The 18,883-nt window shown below is 39.4% G+C and overlaps 1 protein-coding gene across 7 annotated transcripts in view; it reads right to left on the bottom strand.

Moving 5' to 3' along the window:
* Positions 1–18,883, bottom strand: part of LOC5579463 (probable G-protein coupled receptor 158) — a 382,902-nt gene that overhangs the window by 58,367 nt on the left and 305,652 nt on the right. For all 7 annotated transcript variants that reach the window (XM_021846130.1, XM_021846133.1, XM_021846132.1 and 4 more), the window contains one exon: positions 7,923–8,339. In XM_021846130.1, the coding sequence (XP_021701822.1) occupies positions 7,923–8,339 (417 nt within the window). The remainder of the gene's footprint in view (positions 1–7,922; positions 8,340–18,883) is intronic.

The raw sequence follows: 18,883 nt of genomic DNA, 5'->3' as shown, positions 1-18,883 counted from the left end.
AATGGGTGGCAGTACTTGTTTTAAAAATATAAAACTCACAACATTTGCATTTTTGAATGAAATATTCAAGAAATATCCTTAAAACTGATCAATGTTACCCCGGATTACGGTACTATAATCACTAGTAAGGCGAGCAAATACCTTTAAACTCTAATATGTGTTGCTTATCTTGACAGATAGGCCTATTTCGTCTGCGACTTACAGACTTCTTCAGTGCTGGACTCTCAGGGAACTTTATTTCTTGCTTATCTTCTCAGGGTACTGCTTTTACGATTATTTTTTTATTACCCTCTCGGGGGACTTTTCTCTTTTTGCTTAACTAACCCTCTCAGGGGATTTGTTTTTTATTACCTTCTCAGGGGACTTTTATTTTTTTTGCTTAACTTACCCTCTCAGGGGACTTTTTTATGCTTACCCTCTCAGGGGACTTTTTTGTTGCTTACCCTCTCAGAGGATTTTTTCTCTTTTCGCTTAACTTACCCTCTCAGGGGACTTTTCTCTGTTTTCTTAACTTACCCTCCCAGGGGACTTATTTTTTTATTACCCTCTCGGATGACCTTTCCCTTTTTGCTTAACTTACCCTCTCAGGGGATTTTTTTTTGATTACCTTCTCAGGGGACTTTTCTCCTTTAGCTTAACTTACCCTCTCAGGGGACTTTTTTATGCTCACCCTCTCAAGGGACTTTTTTGATGCTTATCCTCTCAGGGGATTTTTCTCTATTTGCTTAACTTACCCTCTCAGGGGACTTTTATCTTTTTCTCTCAGGGGACTTTTTTTTTAATTACCCTCTCGGGGGACTTTTCTCTTTTTGCTTAACTTACCCTCTCAGGGGACTTTTTTATGCTTACCCTCTCAGGGGACTTTTTTGTTGCTTACCCTCTCAGAGGATTTTTTCTCTTTTCGCTTAACTTACCCTCTCAGGGGACTTTTCTCTGTTTTCTTAACTTACCCTCCCAGGGGACTTATTTTTTTATTACCCTCTCGGATGACCTTTCCCTTTTTGCTTAACTTACCCTCTCAGGGGATTTTTTTTTTGATTACCTTCTCAGGGGACTTTTCTCCTTTAGCTTAACTTACCCTCTCAGGGGACTTTTTTATGCTCACCCTCTCAAGGGACTTTTTTGATGCTTATCCTCTCAGGGGATTTTTCTCTATTTGCTTAACTTACCCTCTCAGGGGACTTTTAATTTTTCCTTACCCTCTCAGGAGATTTTTCACTTTTTGCTAAACTTACCCTCTCAGGGGACTTTTTTTATGCTCACCCACTCAGGGGACTTTTCTCTTTTTGCTTAACTTACCCTCTCAGGGGACTTTTATCTTTTTCTCTCAGGGGACTTTTTTTTTAATTACCCTCTCGGGGGACTTTTCTCTTTTTGCTTAACTTACCCTCTCAGGGAATTTTTGATTACCCTCTCAGGGGACTTTTGTATTTTTGCTTAACTTACCCTCTCAGGGGACTTTTTTGTACTTACCCTCTCAGAGGACTTTTTTGTTGCTTACCCTCTCAGGGGTCTTTTCTTTTTTTGCTCAACTTACCCTCGCAGGGGACTTTTATTATTTTCCTTACCCTCTCAGGGGACTTTTCTCTTTTTTCTTAACTTACCTTCTCAGGGGACTTATTTTGCTTATTCTCTCTGGGGGGGCTCATATATTTTAATATATCCTCTCAGGGAACTCCCGGGACTTCAATTTGCTCTTTTATTAGACCTTAGGGGACTTGTTATTTTCAGTTATCCTCTCAAGGGATGACTATAGTTGTGAATTTTGTCACATCACAAGACTATAACTTTCTAACTTGCCTTCGATACTACAGGCTATATTGTAACTCCTCACATAACCTCACCTTTAAAATTCACTCATAACTTTTCCATTCTATAATATCCTTGAAGTATACAAAATACTTTTCACTTGTATTCAATTAAGTAAACATAATCATTTAAAATAACATTTTATTTTACTTCTCACATTTTTGTTCTGTTCTTTTTTTGATGCTCACAGGATTATTCTTTGATGCTCTTCGATTTGAAGCTTTACATTTTAGACATTTACCAGATTAAAACATAACTTGCAGGGTGCTCGATTGAATCAAGTTCAATTTCTCAAGGAAAAGCCATTTCAGGTCTTTTTATGAAATCGTGTTTTTTTATCTTCTTTCTCCAGCTCAAACATTTTCTTGTCGATCCTAAACAAATATTTGCTTAAGTGAGTTTTGTTTGAAATGATTTTGTTAATTACACATGACGGATTTTTTTAAACCGGTTAAATTCTTGCATTTCCCTTTATTTTATGATCAAACATTCTCAGTTATCAATTTTTTTCTGTGTAAAAATAATATTATTTTTTTTGTTCAATAAAATAAAGTATGCCAGCTTCTTCTTCTTCTTGGCATTAACATCCTCACTTAGATAGAGCCTGCTCCTCAGTTTAGTGTTCTTATTAGCACACAGTTATTAACTGAGAGCTTTCTTTGCCAAAATTGCCATTTTCGTATTCGTATATCGTGTGCCAGGTACGATGATACTCTATGCCCATGGAAGTCAAGGGAATTCCCATAACGAAACCAACCGGGAATCGAATTCAGACACCTTCAGCATGACTTTGCTTTGTAGCCGCGAACTCTAACCACTCGGCTAAGGAAGGCCCCAGTATGGCAGCTGTATACCATAAATGTCATCCAAGTAATCTGGGAATCAAGTAATGACAATCGCGTATTATATTATTGACTTTAAAGAAACATGAATAAATATGCACATATGTATTTTTCATTGTCATATTAACAATTGAAATTGATTCCAAAGCATTTCATTGAACATAATTGTGGCAACTGTTAAATTTTAGAATATCGTCTATTTTTGCCGGTGAAACTAAACTACTAAATGCATTCATATCTCTTTTAGGTAAACGCCAAAAAGAAGCAATTCAACGATTTTCCATTGCTTTTCAAACATTATGCCATTATGCATTAAATGCGTTTTGAACGTTTGCTCGCACGATAGACTTTTTGTCAATTCAAGTATAAGTAGCGTGGATTTTTAAATTAACATTTTGTTCACTTACCCTTGCGTTTACCAACTGGAGTACACTATGGCTAAGCTTTTTGCTGTGTATCAATGTATTAAATTATTCGCGTTATGGAAACAACCAATAAATTGACATATTTCAACAGAATATAGTCAAATCCAATCGAAGTTACCAGTTGGAGCGCATCTGAAAACCCCTTTTCACTTCTGTCAATTCTATGTGGTATGTTATTCCTTCCACGGAGTAGTTTTCTTCAAGATTTCATTCACTAAAACACACAATAATTCCATTCCACCATGAAACCACGTGACATAAACACAAACCAGTGAATTTTATTTCAAACCAACCACTTTTCCAACTTATTTTGCTCGGTGTGATTTATCCTTTTTGTTTGGGAGCATTTGCGCCATTGTAGTGACCGTACTTTGCTTAGTGCGTTTTTCTTGTTTTCCTATTTAAATTATAAATTCTTTTCACAACTGAATAAGACACATTTTTTTACACAAATCGAAGCACGTTTATTCCGCACAAAATTTATCAACAAACTGATTCAATTTTCACCTTCATTATTCAGCCTACTACGACCTGCTAAACATCTAACATCACTCATTTGAAATCATCATTCGCTTGGCACCGTTTCTTGTTCATCTATTTTTCTTATCCTTTTCTCATAATCCCTACAGGAAGGAACACGGAGAGAAGTGAATACCAATACACTAGTATCTGCGAGTCACGAGCGAACGCATTTAGCATCCATTCACCGAATGCATTGAACTGACTGAGCGGATTTCCACTCACTGAATCATTCCGTGATGTAGATTGCCAGTCAGTGAACGCTCAATAGCACTCAAGCCCGAATACCAATGTAATGTCTGGAGTAATCTTTGAAGAGATTGTTCTAGTGTAATCCCTGAAGAAACACTCGGAGACATCTCTGAAAGACCCCTATAGAGTTTTTCCTAGATGAATCTTTGAAGAAGTCTCTGGATGAATTCCTGAAAGAATATCAGAATACTTCTTCTTCTTCTTGGCATTACGTCCTCACTGGGACAGAGCCTGCTTCTCAGCTTGTGTTCTAATGAGTACTTCCACAGTTATTAACTGAGAGCAATCTTTGCCAAAAATGCCATTTTCACATTCGTATTCACGAGACGCGACGGAGACAAGACATAACACTTATCGTTCTTACAAATCGTCAAAAAGTTTTAAAAATTACCTTTTCGTCTTTTTTAAAACTTTTTGACGATTTGTAAGAACGATAAGTGTTATGTCTTGTCTCCGTCGCGTCTCGTGAATGTCGTGTAGTTCTTACGTTAGTGCAAACTATAAAAATGAGTAGTTCACATTCGTATATCATGTGACAGGAACGATGATATTTTATGCCCAGGGAAATCAAGGGAAATTCAAGCAAGCTGTGCGCGCGAGTGGGTGCAATTTCGAATTAGCTGTCACGATTTATCTCGGTTCCGTGTTTTTTTTTTTTATTCGATTTGGCAAATGAAGTGTTGGAAATGATGATGGTGCTATGCCACCCGGCAAGTGATTCAAAAGAAATAGTAATTATTTTTGTAATCGCGGATATTTTAAAAGCATATCTTTGTCAGGAAGTGTAAGAGAAATGTGAATTTAAACGTGATCGAAAGTGTTTTGTGATGGGTGTTTTCAAGTTCCTGCTTCCACTATTCTGTGGTAATTTAGGGGGTGATGTCAGACGGTGCATTTAACTTCTCGTGTAACACGTGGGTGCTGTGTTCGGAACAGGAAGTCGAGGATCTATGTCCAAAACATTGTGAAAAGGTTTGGGATTGTTTGAAAAAGATTGTTTCAGACAGAATCTGTGTGACGCGTGGTCATTTGATGACTGATTGCTTGTTAAACAAAGATATCATGTGAATAAAACTCAGTGAATTGTTGAATGGTAGTTTCCAATGTGAAAAATTTTCTCAATCGTGTTTTGCTCGTGCTTATGAAAATTTTACAACCTTCGGCTAATGCATTTTGGTGCCATTCCGGTTCGGCTGATAAATACTTTCACGTGTGTTATTTTTGTTGTTGAGCTGTTGGAATCTGATGTCATCTAAAACAGTGGAAAAGCCAATTTTGAATGCGGTCATTCTACAACTCACCTACACGAGGAGTTATTTTGGCAACATACAACAATAACGTTATTTGGTGAGTTCGTTCCTAGTTATCTTTAGTTTTCCTTTTTTCTTTTGACAAATAAGCCCTCGAGTCTCCTCAATTTTTTGTAACACTAAAAACTTGTCAGCTACATTTCATTGAAAATAATTCTTTAAATATATTACAATAATATTTGCTGTTCTTCAAAAACTAAATGTACTTACTTTTGCATGATTCTCCCTATTTATTCGTTTTTATTTTAGTTCTATATTTTTGTTACATTATAAACATTCCCATGACATTAAAAAATCTATTTTTAAGTAATTAAAAATATAAGAAACGTTCACCGTAAACAATGCTATCTTTTTAATTATCAATGACTGCTACGGGAGAGGTCAGAATGAGTTTTTATCTCGTTTCAGAGAGCGAGTAATGGCGCTGTAGCCTAGGCTTTACAGCCAGGGCATGAGGGAGAAATACCCATGTCCCATCCCAGGAAACGGAAAAGGACCACAAACGGAGTGTGCAATAACATTCTTAGCAAAGCCACTCCCAACGATTGTATCTTTTTCCCTAAAATGGAACGGTTGGTACGGTTGTCCCCGTTTCTTCTTGCAAAAATTGGAAAATTTTCGTCTATCATGTTATTCATACGTGAATAATCTGATCGCCGCAAAATTTTCAAATTACCTTCAAACCCAAGTTTGCACAGTGGGCCTGGCCATTTTAATATATGTATCATATCACTGATATGCTGCAAATATTAATACTGACAAGAAAATATCAGGAGACGTTCCGATATTTCCAGGATGCTTTTCATTATTGGCTGTGCAAGCACTTAGAATAGAATAGAATAGAATAGGGAAATCAAGGGAAATTCAATTACGAAAAGATCCTGGACCGACCGGGAATCGAACCCAGGCCATTTCAGCATGGCTTTGCTATGAAGCCGCGGACTCGAACCACTCGGCTAAAGAAGGCCCCGGATTCGCTTGAATAATTCATCCAGGAAAAATCATTAGGGAAATTCCTGGAGAAATCCCAGTAAAAATTTTACTTGAGGAATCTACGAAGGATTCACTGGAAGCATTCCTGCGGAAACTCCTTGCGATTTTTCTAAAAAAATCCTTGTAGATATTTTCCTGCAGCAATCCTTGGAAGAATCCCTGTAGGAACTCCTGGCAGAATTACTGAAGCTGTACCTGGAGCCCTATTGGATCTGGTCTCAAAAATCATAGTGATCAAAAGTTCTTCCTGGAGGAATCCCTAGTGGACGCTCTGGAAAAATCGCTGTAGAGATTACTTTAAATTCTCTCGGAGGCATTTCTTGTAAAATCTCTTGAGAAATCTTTAAATTAATTCCTTGAGAAATCTCTGGAATAGATTCTTCTTAAAAGTTGAAACCATAATATTTCCAGAAGGGATTATTCTCTCATTAAGTAATAATTATTAAAAATAGAGGATAAATTAGGCATTTCTTCAAATCTTGATAATATTATCTTGTTTTCAAAATTCAACTGCAAAATATAACAAACACGTAGTTGAAACTTCGGATAAAAAGTTTCATCCTAGATCATCTTTGGTTGTCTGTCACCTGTAGTAAACGAGTTCGTGGAAAGTTATCAAGCCGGTTTCGTTGACAGTCGATTGACAACGGACCAGATCTTTACTGTTTGGCAAATCCTCCAAAAATGTCGTGAATACCAGATCCCAACGCATTATCAGTTGGTTTAAATCCCGCTTGAGACTATGACAAGGTGATGGACTTTCGTCCCTGTTGCTAGAAGGTGTTATGCGGAGAGTCGGGATTAACAGCCGGGGTACCGTTTTTACGAGATCCAGTCAATTTGTTTGTTTCCCGGATTATATGGACATTGTTGGGCGAACATTTGAAATGGTGGCACCTCCTAGTACACTCGTGTGAAACACAAGGCAGCAAAAAGCTGGACTGATGATGAATGCGTCCAAGACAAAGTACATGATAGTTGGTGGAGCCGAGCGCAACAGGGCTCGCCTAGGAAACAGTGGCACGATAGACGGGGACACGTTCGAGGTGGTCGACTTTGGATGCTTGCTGACGGCTGACAATAACGTTAGCCGTGAAATACGGAGGCGCATCATCAGTGGAAGTCAGAAGTCAAGAAGCTGTAGACAAAATAGATTTCAACGCGCACCAAATGTACCCTATACAGAACGCTCATAAGGTAATCCTCTACGGGCATGAAACGTGGACGATGCTCGAGGAGGACCAGCAAGCACTTGGAGTCTTCGAAAGTCTTCGGCGGCGTGAAGGAGAAACATGTGTGGCGGCGAAGGATGAACCACGAGCTTGCCCCCCAATGCTGGATAGCAACCTTGCAAAGACCATCTTCGGATCCGGTTGGTACAAGAAGACGTGGAGCGCAGTGAGCGTGGGGCAGAACCGAGGATGGAGAGATGTGGTCACCAACTGGGCATTGTGGCGTAAAATTGTCTTTGGTAAAATTGTTGTTGCAGTGTTATTTGTTTAGATGTTAACTAAACAAATGAAAATCATTTCCCATTATGATCTAGCCGTTAATTCAGGTAAAGATGGATAAAATCAAGAAATAAAAAAAAATGACAATATTGCTGTTTGTTTTACGCTGAATATTTGCAACTAGAATTAATTAAAACCTCATTCGGTCAAGTGTTGCATTCGGGTCAATGTCGTTCGAGTATTTGTCGATTGGGCAAATGTCTTTCGGGTAAATGGTTTTCGAGTATTTGTTATAGAATCGATGACGGTTATAGAACTTACCCGAAATTGAGTGTTGGCATTGCGGCTGGCGATGGCCAGCTGTAGACCGAACCCCAGTATGAGCAGTTCGCCGGCCTCGGTCACGTAGTCCCACTTCAGCGGTCGGCACATGTTGGACGTGACCTGGTCATCGGTGTTCTCCACCTTCCACACCAGCTCGCTGTACCGGAGAAAGTCCATGCTGGTGGCGGTAAATGCGGCCAGATAGCACAGAACCGCAACGCACATTGCGCACAAGTAGCGCAGCAAATCTAAATCTCTCACAACCCATCGATGAGCTTTTCTGGTGCGGAATTCCACCAGGTGGCGGTAAAGCTTGAGCACGATTGCACCGTAACAGATGATGAAGCCCAGCTCGCGGCACCAGGGCTCCAGCAGGCAACGCAACGTCGACGCCTGCAGGAAGTGGAGGGCAACCTGAAACGAGGGAATGGGGGAAATTATGTTACACTAGTGGTCCCGGCAAACTTCGTTTAACCATCAAGCAGGCTGATGAAAAACGATATTGATCATCCCATATGAAATGACAGTTCCGTTCACGCACGTTTTTCCAACTTCCTCAGCAAATATCCTGGTATTTTTATTCACACAAATACGTTGGAACCCTTGACGAACAAAACGGAGGTAGAATAATTCAAATCCGTTGAACCGTTCGTAAGCCATTTCGTGACATACAAACATCATTCCATTTTTATTTATATAGATTAGTAGGCGGAATATCGAGAATTCAAAATAAGTTAGTAGAGAAGTCTTCAAAATAAGTTGAGTAGAGATGCATTCAAATAATCAAATGTTGTTTATTTTAAATCGATCTTTGTGTAAATTTTTCATGAAATAATTGGCTCACTAACTTATTTGTCTATTGGACTGCCTTCCTTATCCAAGTGGTTAGAGTCCGCGGCTATAAAGCAAAGCCATGCTGAAGGTGTCTGGGTTCGATTCCCGGTCGGTCAAAGATCTTTTCGTAATGGAAATTTCCTTGACTTTCCTGGGCATACAGTATCATCGTACCTTCCACACGTTATACGAATGCGAAAATGGCAAGTTTGACATAGATATCTCTATGTTAATAACTGTGGAAGTGCTCATAAGAACAGTAAGCTGAGAAGCAGGCTCTGTCCCAGTTAGGACGTTAATATCAAAAAGATCTCATCTGAAGTGAAAATTTCCTCTTGACCGAATAACACACAACAAAGTCATAACCATCAATCGCGATATAAACATTACAGTATCCAATATGTGCCTCATATCCAATCACTTCCACTTCCGACATATACGAAACAAGACTGCCCCCATATTACAAACCGGACACCACGCCCCATTGAGACAAACAATGCTCCAGGTCAAATCCTACGGCAGATTGGTCGTGTAATTTATTTATTGAATCTTCCACATCGCTACGCTTCCGGCCGGGATGAGCCGCTGTGGACAACCACCATTTGCGACAGAAACATGATTCAATTTATATTGGCGCTGTCGAGCATCCGCATCATCATCATTGGCAACAGCCCATGCAGAAACGCTTCTTGTGTTGGACTGGAATGTGTACTTGTTGAACTCTGATCCACCGTGCAATTCAATGTCGCTGCCATATCACAAATGGAGAATGTACGGCGCTCACGGTGCTCCTCAGATCGTTATTGTCGGTAAAAAATCCACCATTCTGTTTTCATTCTGTATTCATTTTGCATGGATTAGTTGCGGGCGAATTGTGAATAATTAAAAATTTATATCGTTCTAAACTTATGCCTTCGATGGTTGTAGTCTAAAAGTCAAAGGAAATCAAAGATATTTCAACTCTATTTTTTTCAATATGATTACCAGGAGACCATGAGAATTTTGTCTTCCGTTATGTCGACTATCAATGATGCAAAACACCAGTCTTGGGAACTGTGACCACAATTCATCACAGTTCATCGATTCTGCCATTCCACCAAAACACAAAGCAGCAGCAGCATCAAACCATCAGGCGTTGCGCTGCCAACGGTTCACACACTGCTTGACTGTTTTTGTCTCTCCACTATGACCATTTTCGGGCAGCCATTCCAAGCTGAATGATTGAAAAAAGTGTTAAATCATTCAATCGCTAATATTTCGCTTGTGTTTTCAACTAATTGAAATCTATTAGCTCTAACAGAAAGACAATAATCATTCCGTTACGATACATATAAGCAAGTTCAATTTCATACTGCCTTTATCGAGCAAAAATGCAAAACCCCGAAAACCGCAAAAATCGTGTCACCACTGTGCTCGAGTCATTTCGCATTCGGGGTTGAAAAACGTTAGGAAGAAGAAGATTACATTTTTGAAGAGGCGTGACATTTTTTTGTTTTGAACCGTCATGGTTTGCTTTGGATGATGATGGTCGTGTAGAAAGATGTAAATGTAGAGGCGGTAAATGTTTGCTCCAGTACTTTTCTCATCCCTGCAAAACACTTCTGGATAGAGCGTCATAAATGCACCAAACTTATTATTTATTTATATTTTTCATTTTATGAACATGGTAGAAGAACAACAGTTTATATATTTCTGTTTTCTTATGAATTTATGGATTTACATCATCAAAGTAGCGTAACTTCAAAACATGCCACACGACATTTTTTTTTAATTTTGCCCAGACATGCAGCTAAGCCACGGAAAACGACTGGTGAGCAATTATTTGATGCTGAATTTTTGTCTGACAATATCGGTCTGAAGAGCACCGCGATGCTGGAACTGTTACAACGGCCAACAGTTGCATTGTGAAAATTTGACAAGCGTAGCCCCTCCAACGAAATATCAAATTACATCTGTTGGCAATTTTGCTCCATACAGAGCAACCACATTTTCCATTTTGCTCCCCGCATCCAACTGCCACTCGCCTATAGTCACCCTAGTCCAGTAACTTTTCGTTTCATTTCAAAAATACCGAATGTGGTAAAGTTTCACTTGAATATGAAAATACATACAAAGATATCGACCGTGATAATTTTATTGTGAATTTGTTTATCGGCATATCGGTCCATTTTGCTCGAAGTAAGAGGGAGCATGGAGAAGAAAGCAATGAATACTAGATGGATATGTACCGTAAGGGAACGGCGAGAGAAATTGGATTAGATGCTGAAGAGGGCATACCATATTAAACAGTATTACTTGAAACGTCACTTCCTTGTGGCTAACGTCCCCTATGGGAACGGCTTGGGTGTGTTTTGAGAATGACACTACCAAGACAGCCTGTCACAGGCTGTCTTGGTAGTGTCATTCTCAAAACACACCCAAGCCGTTCCCATAGGGGACGTTAGCCACAAGGAAGTGACGTTTCAAGTAATACTGTTTAATATGGTATGCCCTCTTCAGCATCTAATCCAATTTCTCTCGCCGTTCCCTTACGGTACCTATCCATCTAGTATTCATTGCTTTCTTCTCCATGCTGAAATATCGGAGCACAAGTAAAAGTCGACTGGTTTACAATACTGTGATCGAAAAAGAGACCGTTTATTTATCATGGCAACTATGATCTACAGAATTCAAAATCTTTATACAAAGCAAACATGTAACGTGTAATCGTCACCGACACTACATTCCCTCTTCTTCTTACATGTCTTGAACTGTAGCCAAACTATAGTCATTCAGGTAACCCGGTTGTCGATAACTTCGATGAGGTCTTTGTTGTGGCACTGTCTGTTTTGAATTCGTCGCCGTCCCTTGTTCATCCATATGCTGATCCACTCTGAATGGCGACGGAATTCCGGTTGGTTCTTGTCCAGTACCGGACTCTGATACATCCTCGGTTTGAGACGGTATTTCCTTATCTTCAATTTGGTGTTCTGTTGCAATCGGTTTGAGATGAGTAACATTTCGATGAAACGTCTTTCCGGTTTCCTTAGATCGCAGCGTAGCATCTGATCCATTTCGTTGGACTACCACCAATTCCTCTGGATTAAAGTTACTGGATAGTTTGTTCTCTTTATTAACACGCTTGGCCACCACAGTATCTCCCACAGATATGGAGTTTGGCATAGCACGTCTACGCCGATCGATGTAGTCAGAACCTCTCATTTTCATCTCAAGATCTCTATCCTTTACTTCCTCGATCAATTTGTTATCAAATGATGGCATTGATGGTAGTTTGTCTCGTAGTACTCTTCCAAACATTAGAGCTGATGGAGCAACTCCGGTGGTTGAATGTGGAGTCGAATTGTACATCAAAAGATACATTCTCAAATCCCACTTCCAATCAGAATTTGGTGTTTCCTGACTGATCTGCAGACGTTTCTTCAAGGCTCTATTAGCTCTTTCCACTTCACCATTTGCTTGAGGCCAATAGGGAGAAGTTTTAACTAATTCGATTCCAAATTCTGATGCAAACTGATTTAATGTCTCGCTTATGAATTGTGGGCCGTTATCAGTTCTCATCGACTCAGGAATTCCATACCGACAAAAAGATTCGTGAAGAGCTTGTACCGTCAACTTAGCTGTAATTTCTCGCATAACTATCACTTCTACGAAGCGACTGAAGTAATCAACGAGCACCAACAAGTTATGTCCTGATGGTAGAGGTCCCATAAAATCAACGGCTATGTGAGTCCACGGTTTCTCGGGTATTTTCGTTCGAATCAGTGGTTCCGGAGGAGAAAGGGAAGACACTAGAGTGCATTCTCTGCAACGTTTGACAAATTTTTCGACCTCTTTATCCATATTCGGCCACCACACTTTTTGTCTCAATCGCCTCTTCATAACTACGATTCCAGGATGTCCTTCATGAGCCAGGTGTAACACTTGATCATGTAACGATTGTGGAATAACAATCCTTTCTCCACGAAGCAGAACATCTTCCCATACACATAGTTCAGTGGCATATGGTTTAAATGGCGAAGCTATTTCTACCCATGGACTTCCTGCAAGTGCGCGAATTACTCCACAAATAATCTCATCTTCCCTGGATTGAGCTTTTATCTCTTCAAGTTTCAAAGCAACAGGTGTCGATGCATTCGTAAGAAATTGTACATACTGTTCATTTTCTGCATCAAACGGCTGAGAGTCTGCAAGTGAGAGTCTTGATAATGCATCTGCGAGATTAGAAGCACCTGGCTCGTAAACTATGTCGTAGTTATATGATTGGAGCCGCAATACCCATCTTTCCAAACGAGCACAAGGCTTCGACCGTGGACTAAACAAAAATAGTAACGGCTTACAATCGGTTACTAATTTAAACCGTATTCCTTGAAGATACAAGTTAAACCGATCCACTGCCCATACTAATCCCAGGGCTTCTTTTTCGGTTTGGAAGTATTTACGCTCTAAATCTGTTAAGGATTTACTAGCGTAAGCAATTACTCTTTGTTCTCCTTGTGCATTTTCTTGCAAAAGTACAGCACCGAGACCCGTGGGACTTGCGTCAGTTATCAGAATGGTGTTGTCGTAGACGTTGAAGAACCCCAAGTGACTTATTTTGCAGATGGCGCTTTTTATCGCCTCAAAGGCCAGTTTTTGTTTGTTTGTCCATTCAAATTTGTTCCCAGATCTCAGTAGAGCACGCAGTGGATCTGTTTTGGTAGCCAAGTGAGGAATGAATCGACCCACATAAGTGACCAATCCGAGGAAACTTCTTAGCTCCGCTGCATTAGCAGGTTCACGACACTGTTGAAGAGCCAAAACTCGGCTTTTATTCGGCTTTATTCCCTCTGGCGAAAGCTCATGACCCAGAAACTCCAATTTGTCCACGCAGAACAGACATTTTTCCATATTCAAAAGGACCCCGTAATGTTCTTAACGGTTCATCAGCTCTTTCAATCTCAAGTCATGCTCTTGCTGTGAACGGCCAAAAACCAATATATCATCCAAGTATACCACTACTCCTTCTAAACCTGCCACAATGGTGTCCATTACTTTTTGGAAAAGTTCTGGAGCACAGCAAATTCCAAACATTAAACGTTTGTATCTGAGAATGATTATAAAATAAATAAGTCTTCATTATTGTATGTCTTTATTTTTTTTTTATCATTTGATCATGTTAAGTGACTTTACCTGAACAATCCATACTTTGTGATAAACGTAGTGATTTCGCGAGATTTTTCGGACAGTTCCAGTTGATGATACGCCTCTTTAATATCTAACTTCGAAAACTTCACCGCATCGCCTAGACTTCCCAATAACTCCTCAATAAGCGGCAGGGGATGAGACTCTCGAAGAACCGCTTGGTTAGCGCGCCTCATATCGACGCAAAGTCTTATCTCTCCAGATGCTTTCATAATGGGCACCATTGGTGACACCCATGGTGATGGTCCATTGACCTTTTCGATAATGTCCTTATCCAATAGTGATTTCAACTTCTCATGTATTTTCCCTTCCAAAGCTATTGGAGCACGCCTATACCCTTGTTGAACAGGTTGAACCGAATCGTTGATTGGGATTTCCACAATCACGCCTCTGATTTTCGGGAACTCGACAGATGTATTTCGAATTGAAGCAATGTCGAAGCCAACCTTCAAAACTTCCAGCTGTTTAGCGGTTTTATCGCCGAGTAGATTACGCTGTCCTTGTTCGACTATGTAGAATGTTGCCTGAACTTCTTTCAACCCAGCACGTATCATTGCTTGAAACATTCCTGACATTTTCATGGGCTTGCACGTAGCATATCCGATCAGATTACGATCAACCTCCTGACTGAATTCCAAAACCTCAATACCTGCATTACTCACTTTCTGCCACGTTTCTTCAGTGATGACGTTAGCATCGGCACCAGAATCTATTATCATCGGAATCTTAATACCGCCTACGATAAATTCGAATGTGTTCTTGCCCATCGCATAGAAAACCTCATCATTGATAACGTCACGTGGCTCTTCTTCAATCAACCGCAAACGTTTAGGTTTAAAACTATTGTAATTAGTATTGGATCGCTTTAAGCAACGGTTTGCATAATGTCCCAGCTCTCCACATTTTAGACATTTAGCTTTCTTTGCTCGACAAGCGGGATCGCCTTTAAAATGTCCTCGTTGTCCGCAAGCAAAACAAGTCTTCGCTCCCGAACGCGCATCCGTAATAGAATTTGGTTCATTTCTACCAAAAGCTCTATCCACCCTTCCAGAATCTCGATGAACCCTACCAGAGTACCGGTCAGAACGATTTTCTGAAGAATATGAATTCATGTTAACAGAGCGCTTGAATATCTTGTTCATACCTAGGCCAAGACAAAATAAATTTGAATTAAAAATGGGGGACCATCAACAACATTGACTACTCCATAGTATAACGCGTTTTCATACCTCCCGAAAATTCATTTTCCGTTGGACCACGATCCATGTTCTTCACCTGTTGTTGGACATCTGCCAAGGTGGTTCCAAGAGAAACGATTTCCTCCAATGACATATCTTTCGCCAAAATTTGTCTACGGAGTTCGGTAGACACGCATGCTTCTACAATCTGTTCGATGATTCTGTCATCGTTTTCACGACAATCATATCTGTCGAACTCGCATCGTTTGGCTTGAATACGCAAACGCAACACAAAATCCGCGAATCTCTCATCCTGCTTCTGTACTACTTGGCGAAATAAATGACGCTCATAATTTCTATTACGCATTGGCTCAAAATGTTCGTCAAGTCGCTGAATTGCCACATCATAATACGGCGGATCAGTAAGTACATGCGATACGTTATTCACTCCAGGAAGATGATCAAAAATCTCCTGAATTTCAGAACCAGCCAGATGTAACATTTGAGAACGTTTTTCCCACTGAGAAGTTATTCCACACGCGTCGAAGTATCTTTGCAGTTCTCGTTTCCATTTCTGCCACGCCGTGGGCAGCTGAGATCGATCAGCACCAAACACGAAGGGCCGCACGCGATGCATTGACGATTCCATCCTATTCAAACAGTTTAATATCGGTTGGTATGCAATCAGTAAATTATATAATGTATGCCGAAAAACGAATGGAAATCAGATAATATTTTTGATTCAGTGTAATGAAAAAGCTAATGTAGCAGTTTTGTTTTACATACTTTTATTCATTTCTATTTTTGAATCATTCACTTTTTTTTTTACCGCTATGCTACCTTGAAATCTAGATGTCATTCCAACACACCATAACAGTAAATGTTTCCATTGAATAAATTCAAATTTCTTATAAGAATCATCAATCATTACAGGCCACTTACCTCCTTTTCCAACCAACAATGGTACTAAATTGTTCTCTAATTATTCAAAATAATCATAGTGAAGCACACGGTTGCTCTCCAAGCCAGAAATGCCGATTATGTTGTAGCACACAGTTGCTCTCCTGGCACATATCTGCCGACAATTTTTTTTTTTTCAGCACCCAGATGCTCTCCTGGCAATCATTTGCCGTTCTTTCCATAGCACACAGTTGCTCTCCTGGCACATAATTGCCGATCACTTCACAACACTCATCATACCATTAATTGAAATTCCTACATCTGATTCAAAATCGTTCGCAAAATACAATCTATACGTTACGTTTTATTTAATTTCAACCATTTTCTTCTAGCACTAGAAATCAAGACTGACAAACCTGATTCCATTCTTATTTACTTTCGATTCATTCATGGACAAAACAAACAGCTGTCAGGTGTATTCTAATAGGAATGACATCTGATACCCCAGTGTTAGAAATGTGCGGACTTAAATTTTCTCCAACATGGCAGTGTTACCATAGAAACGAAAACGAGTGAAAATTTCATTCTTTTTTTTTTTTTTTTTTTTTTTTTCAGCCGTTTTTTTTTTTTTTCGGGAGTATTAATATTCCAAAGCACAAATTTCACTAATTTCCATCCATTTTTCTGCTGCAAGTTACTTCTTTTGGGCAACGCACAAATTTGATTCCTCTCACTTCCTTACATCGAGCATTTCTAGACTTACCTCCAACTACAATTCCGCAATCTTTCCACAAATTATTTCACAAAATTTTCACAAACCAACCGTTAGCTCAGGAAAAATTCTCGATTTATCTCTTCAAACGATAATTCACTGTATTATTTTCAACTCGTCGCCAACTGAAATATCGGAGCACAAGTAAAAGTCGACTGGTTTACAATACTGTGATCGAAAAAGAGACCGTTTATTTATCATGGCAACTATGATCTACAGAATTCAAAATCTTTATACAAAGCAAACATGTAACGTGTAATCGTCACCGACACTACACATGCTCCCTCTTACTTCGAGCAAAATGGACCGATATGCCGATAAACAAATTCACAATATGAAAATACATTCTGAGCGATGACACCGAGCTTGAGCTTGGACAAAACATACTGTATAATGCTGCTTTCGATTAATTATTCGTTCATCTCAAAAGTTTTGGGCTGGCGTGAGCAACTAATCACTCCCTGTGGAGTTGAATCGAAATGGATTGTGCTCTCCGACACGTGCCGTTGCTTTCGAAAGTTTTTGGAACGAATTTTGAGGTAGTGGAAAACTACGTATCAGCTGAACTGGGATTGTGGAATAGGATCGCTTTTTAATTGGCTGATAGTAATATCTCAGAGTTATATGTGTTGAATGGTACTAGATCGAATTATTTTTAACAGAATGTTCTATCACTCGATTGGTTTGGATAAGGATTCGATTTGGTTTGGATTGGTTTCCGATGCGATTTGAACGGATTGATTTTAATGAAATAAATTGCTAGATGGTACATGGTTGATGGAAGTAAGTCCGCAATTTGCGGACAGATCCATATGAACCGTTCACTGCTGTTTACTGTTCTAACCATCCCGTAAACCATTTACGTATCCATCCATCGGTAATTGCATTACGGACATCATTGAACTTGATCCCCCATAGAGGAGTAGGAATTCCCATGTGTTCGCCATTCCGGAAAGTATAACTAACGACCAGGGTTGTCAATGTTTACTTCCAATCAATCATGGGTATCATTAAACTAAATATCCCTGCAAACATGTCGTCTCCGCGGAGACAGGTCTGGCATGTCAGCTTGTCGTGTGGTGTTCATTGGTGGTGGTTTCGAATAAGAGAATACACGTTTGCATGTATTTTCTACATACTGGTACTACAGTTCAAACTTAGATAAATCATGTAAGGACCTGGAGAAATCCTTGCAGGAATATTTCTAGGAATGCTCCAAGGCATCTGCGCCGAACAATTTGAAAAAAAAGTTGAAGTAATCAGGCAGTGATCTGTAATTGGTTTAGCAGTCTATAGAAATCAAAAGCTGTCCAACGATTCGATGTATTTAACTCCCTTTTTAAGGATTCTAAAAGTAACATTAAGGAACATATAAATCAAATGGTCAAGGAATTTTACAAATCTTACAGAAACTATAGCTTTTTCATCAGGTTGCTTTAAATGTCGAGCAATGATCATAACACATATAAATATTCAAACAAACTTCCTACAAACATCACAGAAATAATTTTTCGTAAATCTACTCATCCAACTGTCGTTTCGTTCTTAATTTACTATTCAATATTGTATGCAAGCCAGCTGTCATGTTTGGTTGTGTTGAAGAAACAGTGTTGTCAAGAATTATTCCAATCTGGTCGCCGCTGCTCCTTGGGAATCGTTGGAGGAATCCATGCTCTTTTTTTTCTTTTTTGACAATTTCGTCCACAAAGATGGCAGCACAGCTAGTTTCAGTTTCAGCACCATCTAGGCAATGCAGTAATGTTTGTAAACAAAACGGCCAGCAAGTTAAAGATGGCCTCCAAGCCGCTTTCGCCAAGTGATTACACCTTACTCTGGCTACAGAGTAAAATGCACACACCTTGCTCATAAACAACAAGGATTTTCATAACATTCACGTTCTCCTTTCTCATTTTTTCATGATTCTGATCAGAATATCTCCAGTATTCTTATTTGAATTATTCCAGAGATTAAGATATTCCATGGATCTAAACAAAATCTTAACAGAAATCTTTATACCTTCTCGTTGTCTTATCAGAATCCTTGCAGGGTTATCATATCATCAGAATCTCATTAGAATACTTCTAGGGTGTTGA

This window comes from Aedes aegypti, chromosome 2 (assembly GCF_002204515.2).
Source record: "Aedes aegypti strain LVP_AGWG chromosome 2, AaegL5.0 Primary Assembly, whole genome shotgun sequence".
Lineage (NCBI taxonomy): Eukaryota > Metazoa > Arthropoda > Insecta > Diptera > Culicidae > Aedes > Aedes aegypti.
Note: the sequence above shows the minus strand (reverse complement) of the source record. Positions and strands in the feature narration are given on the sequence as shown.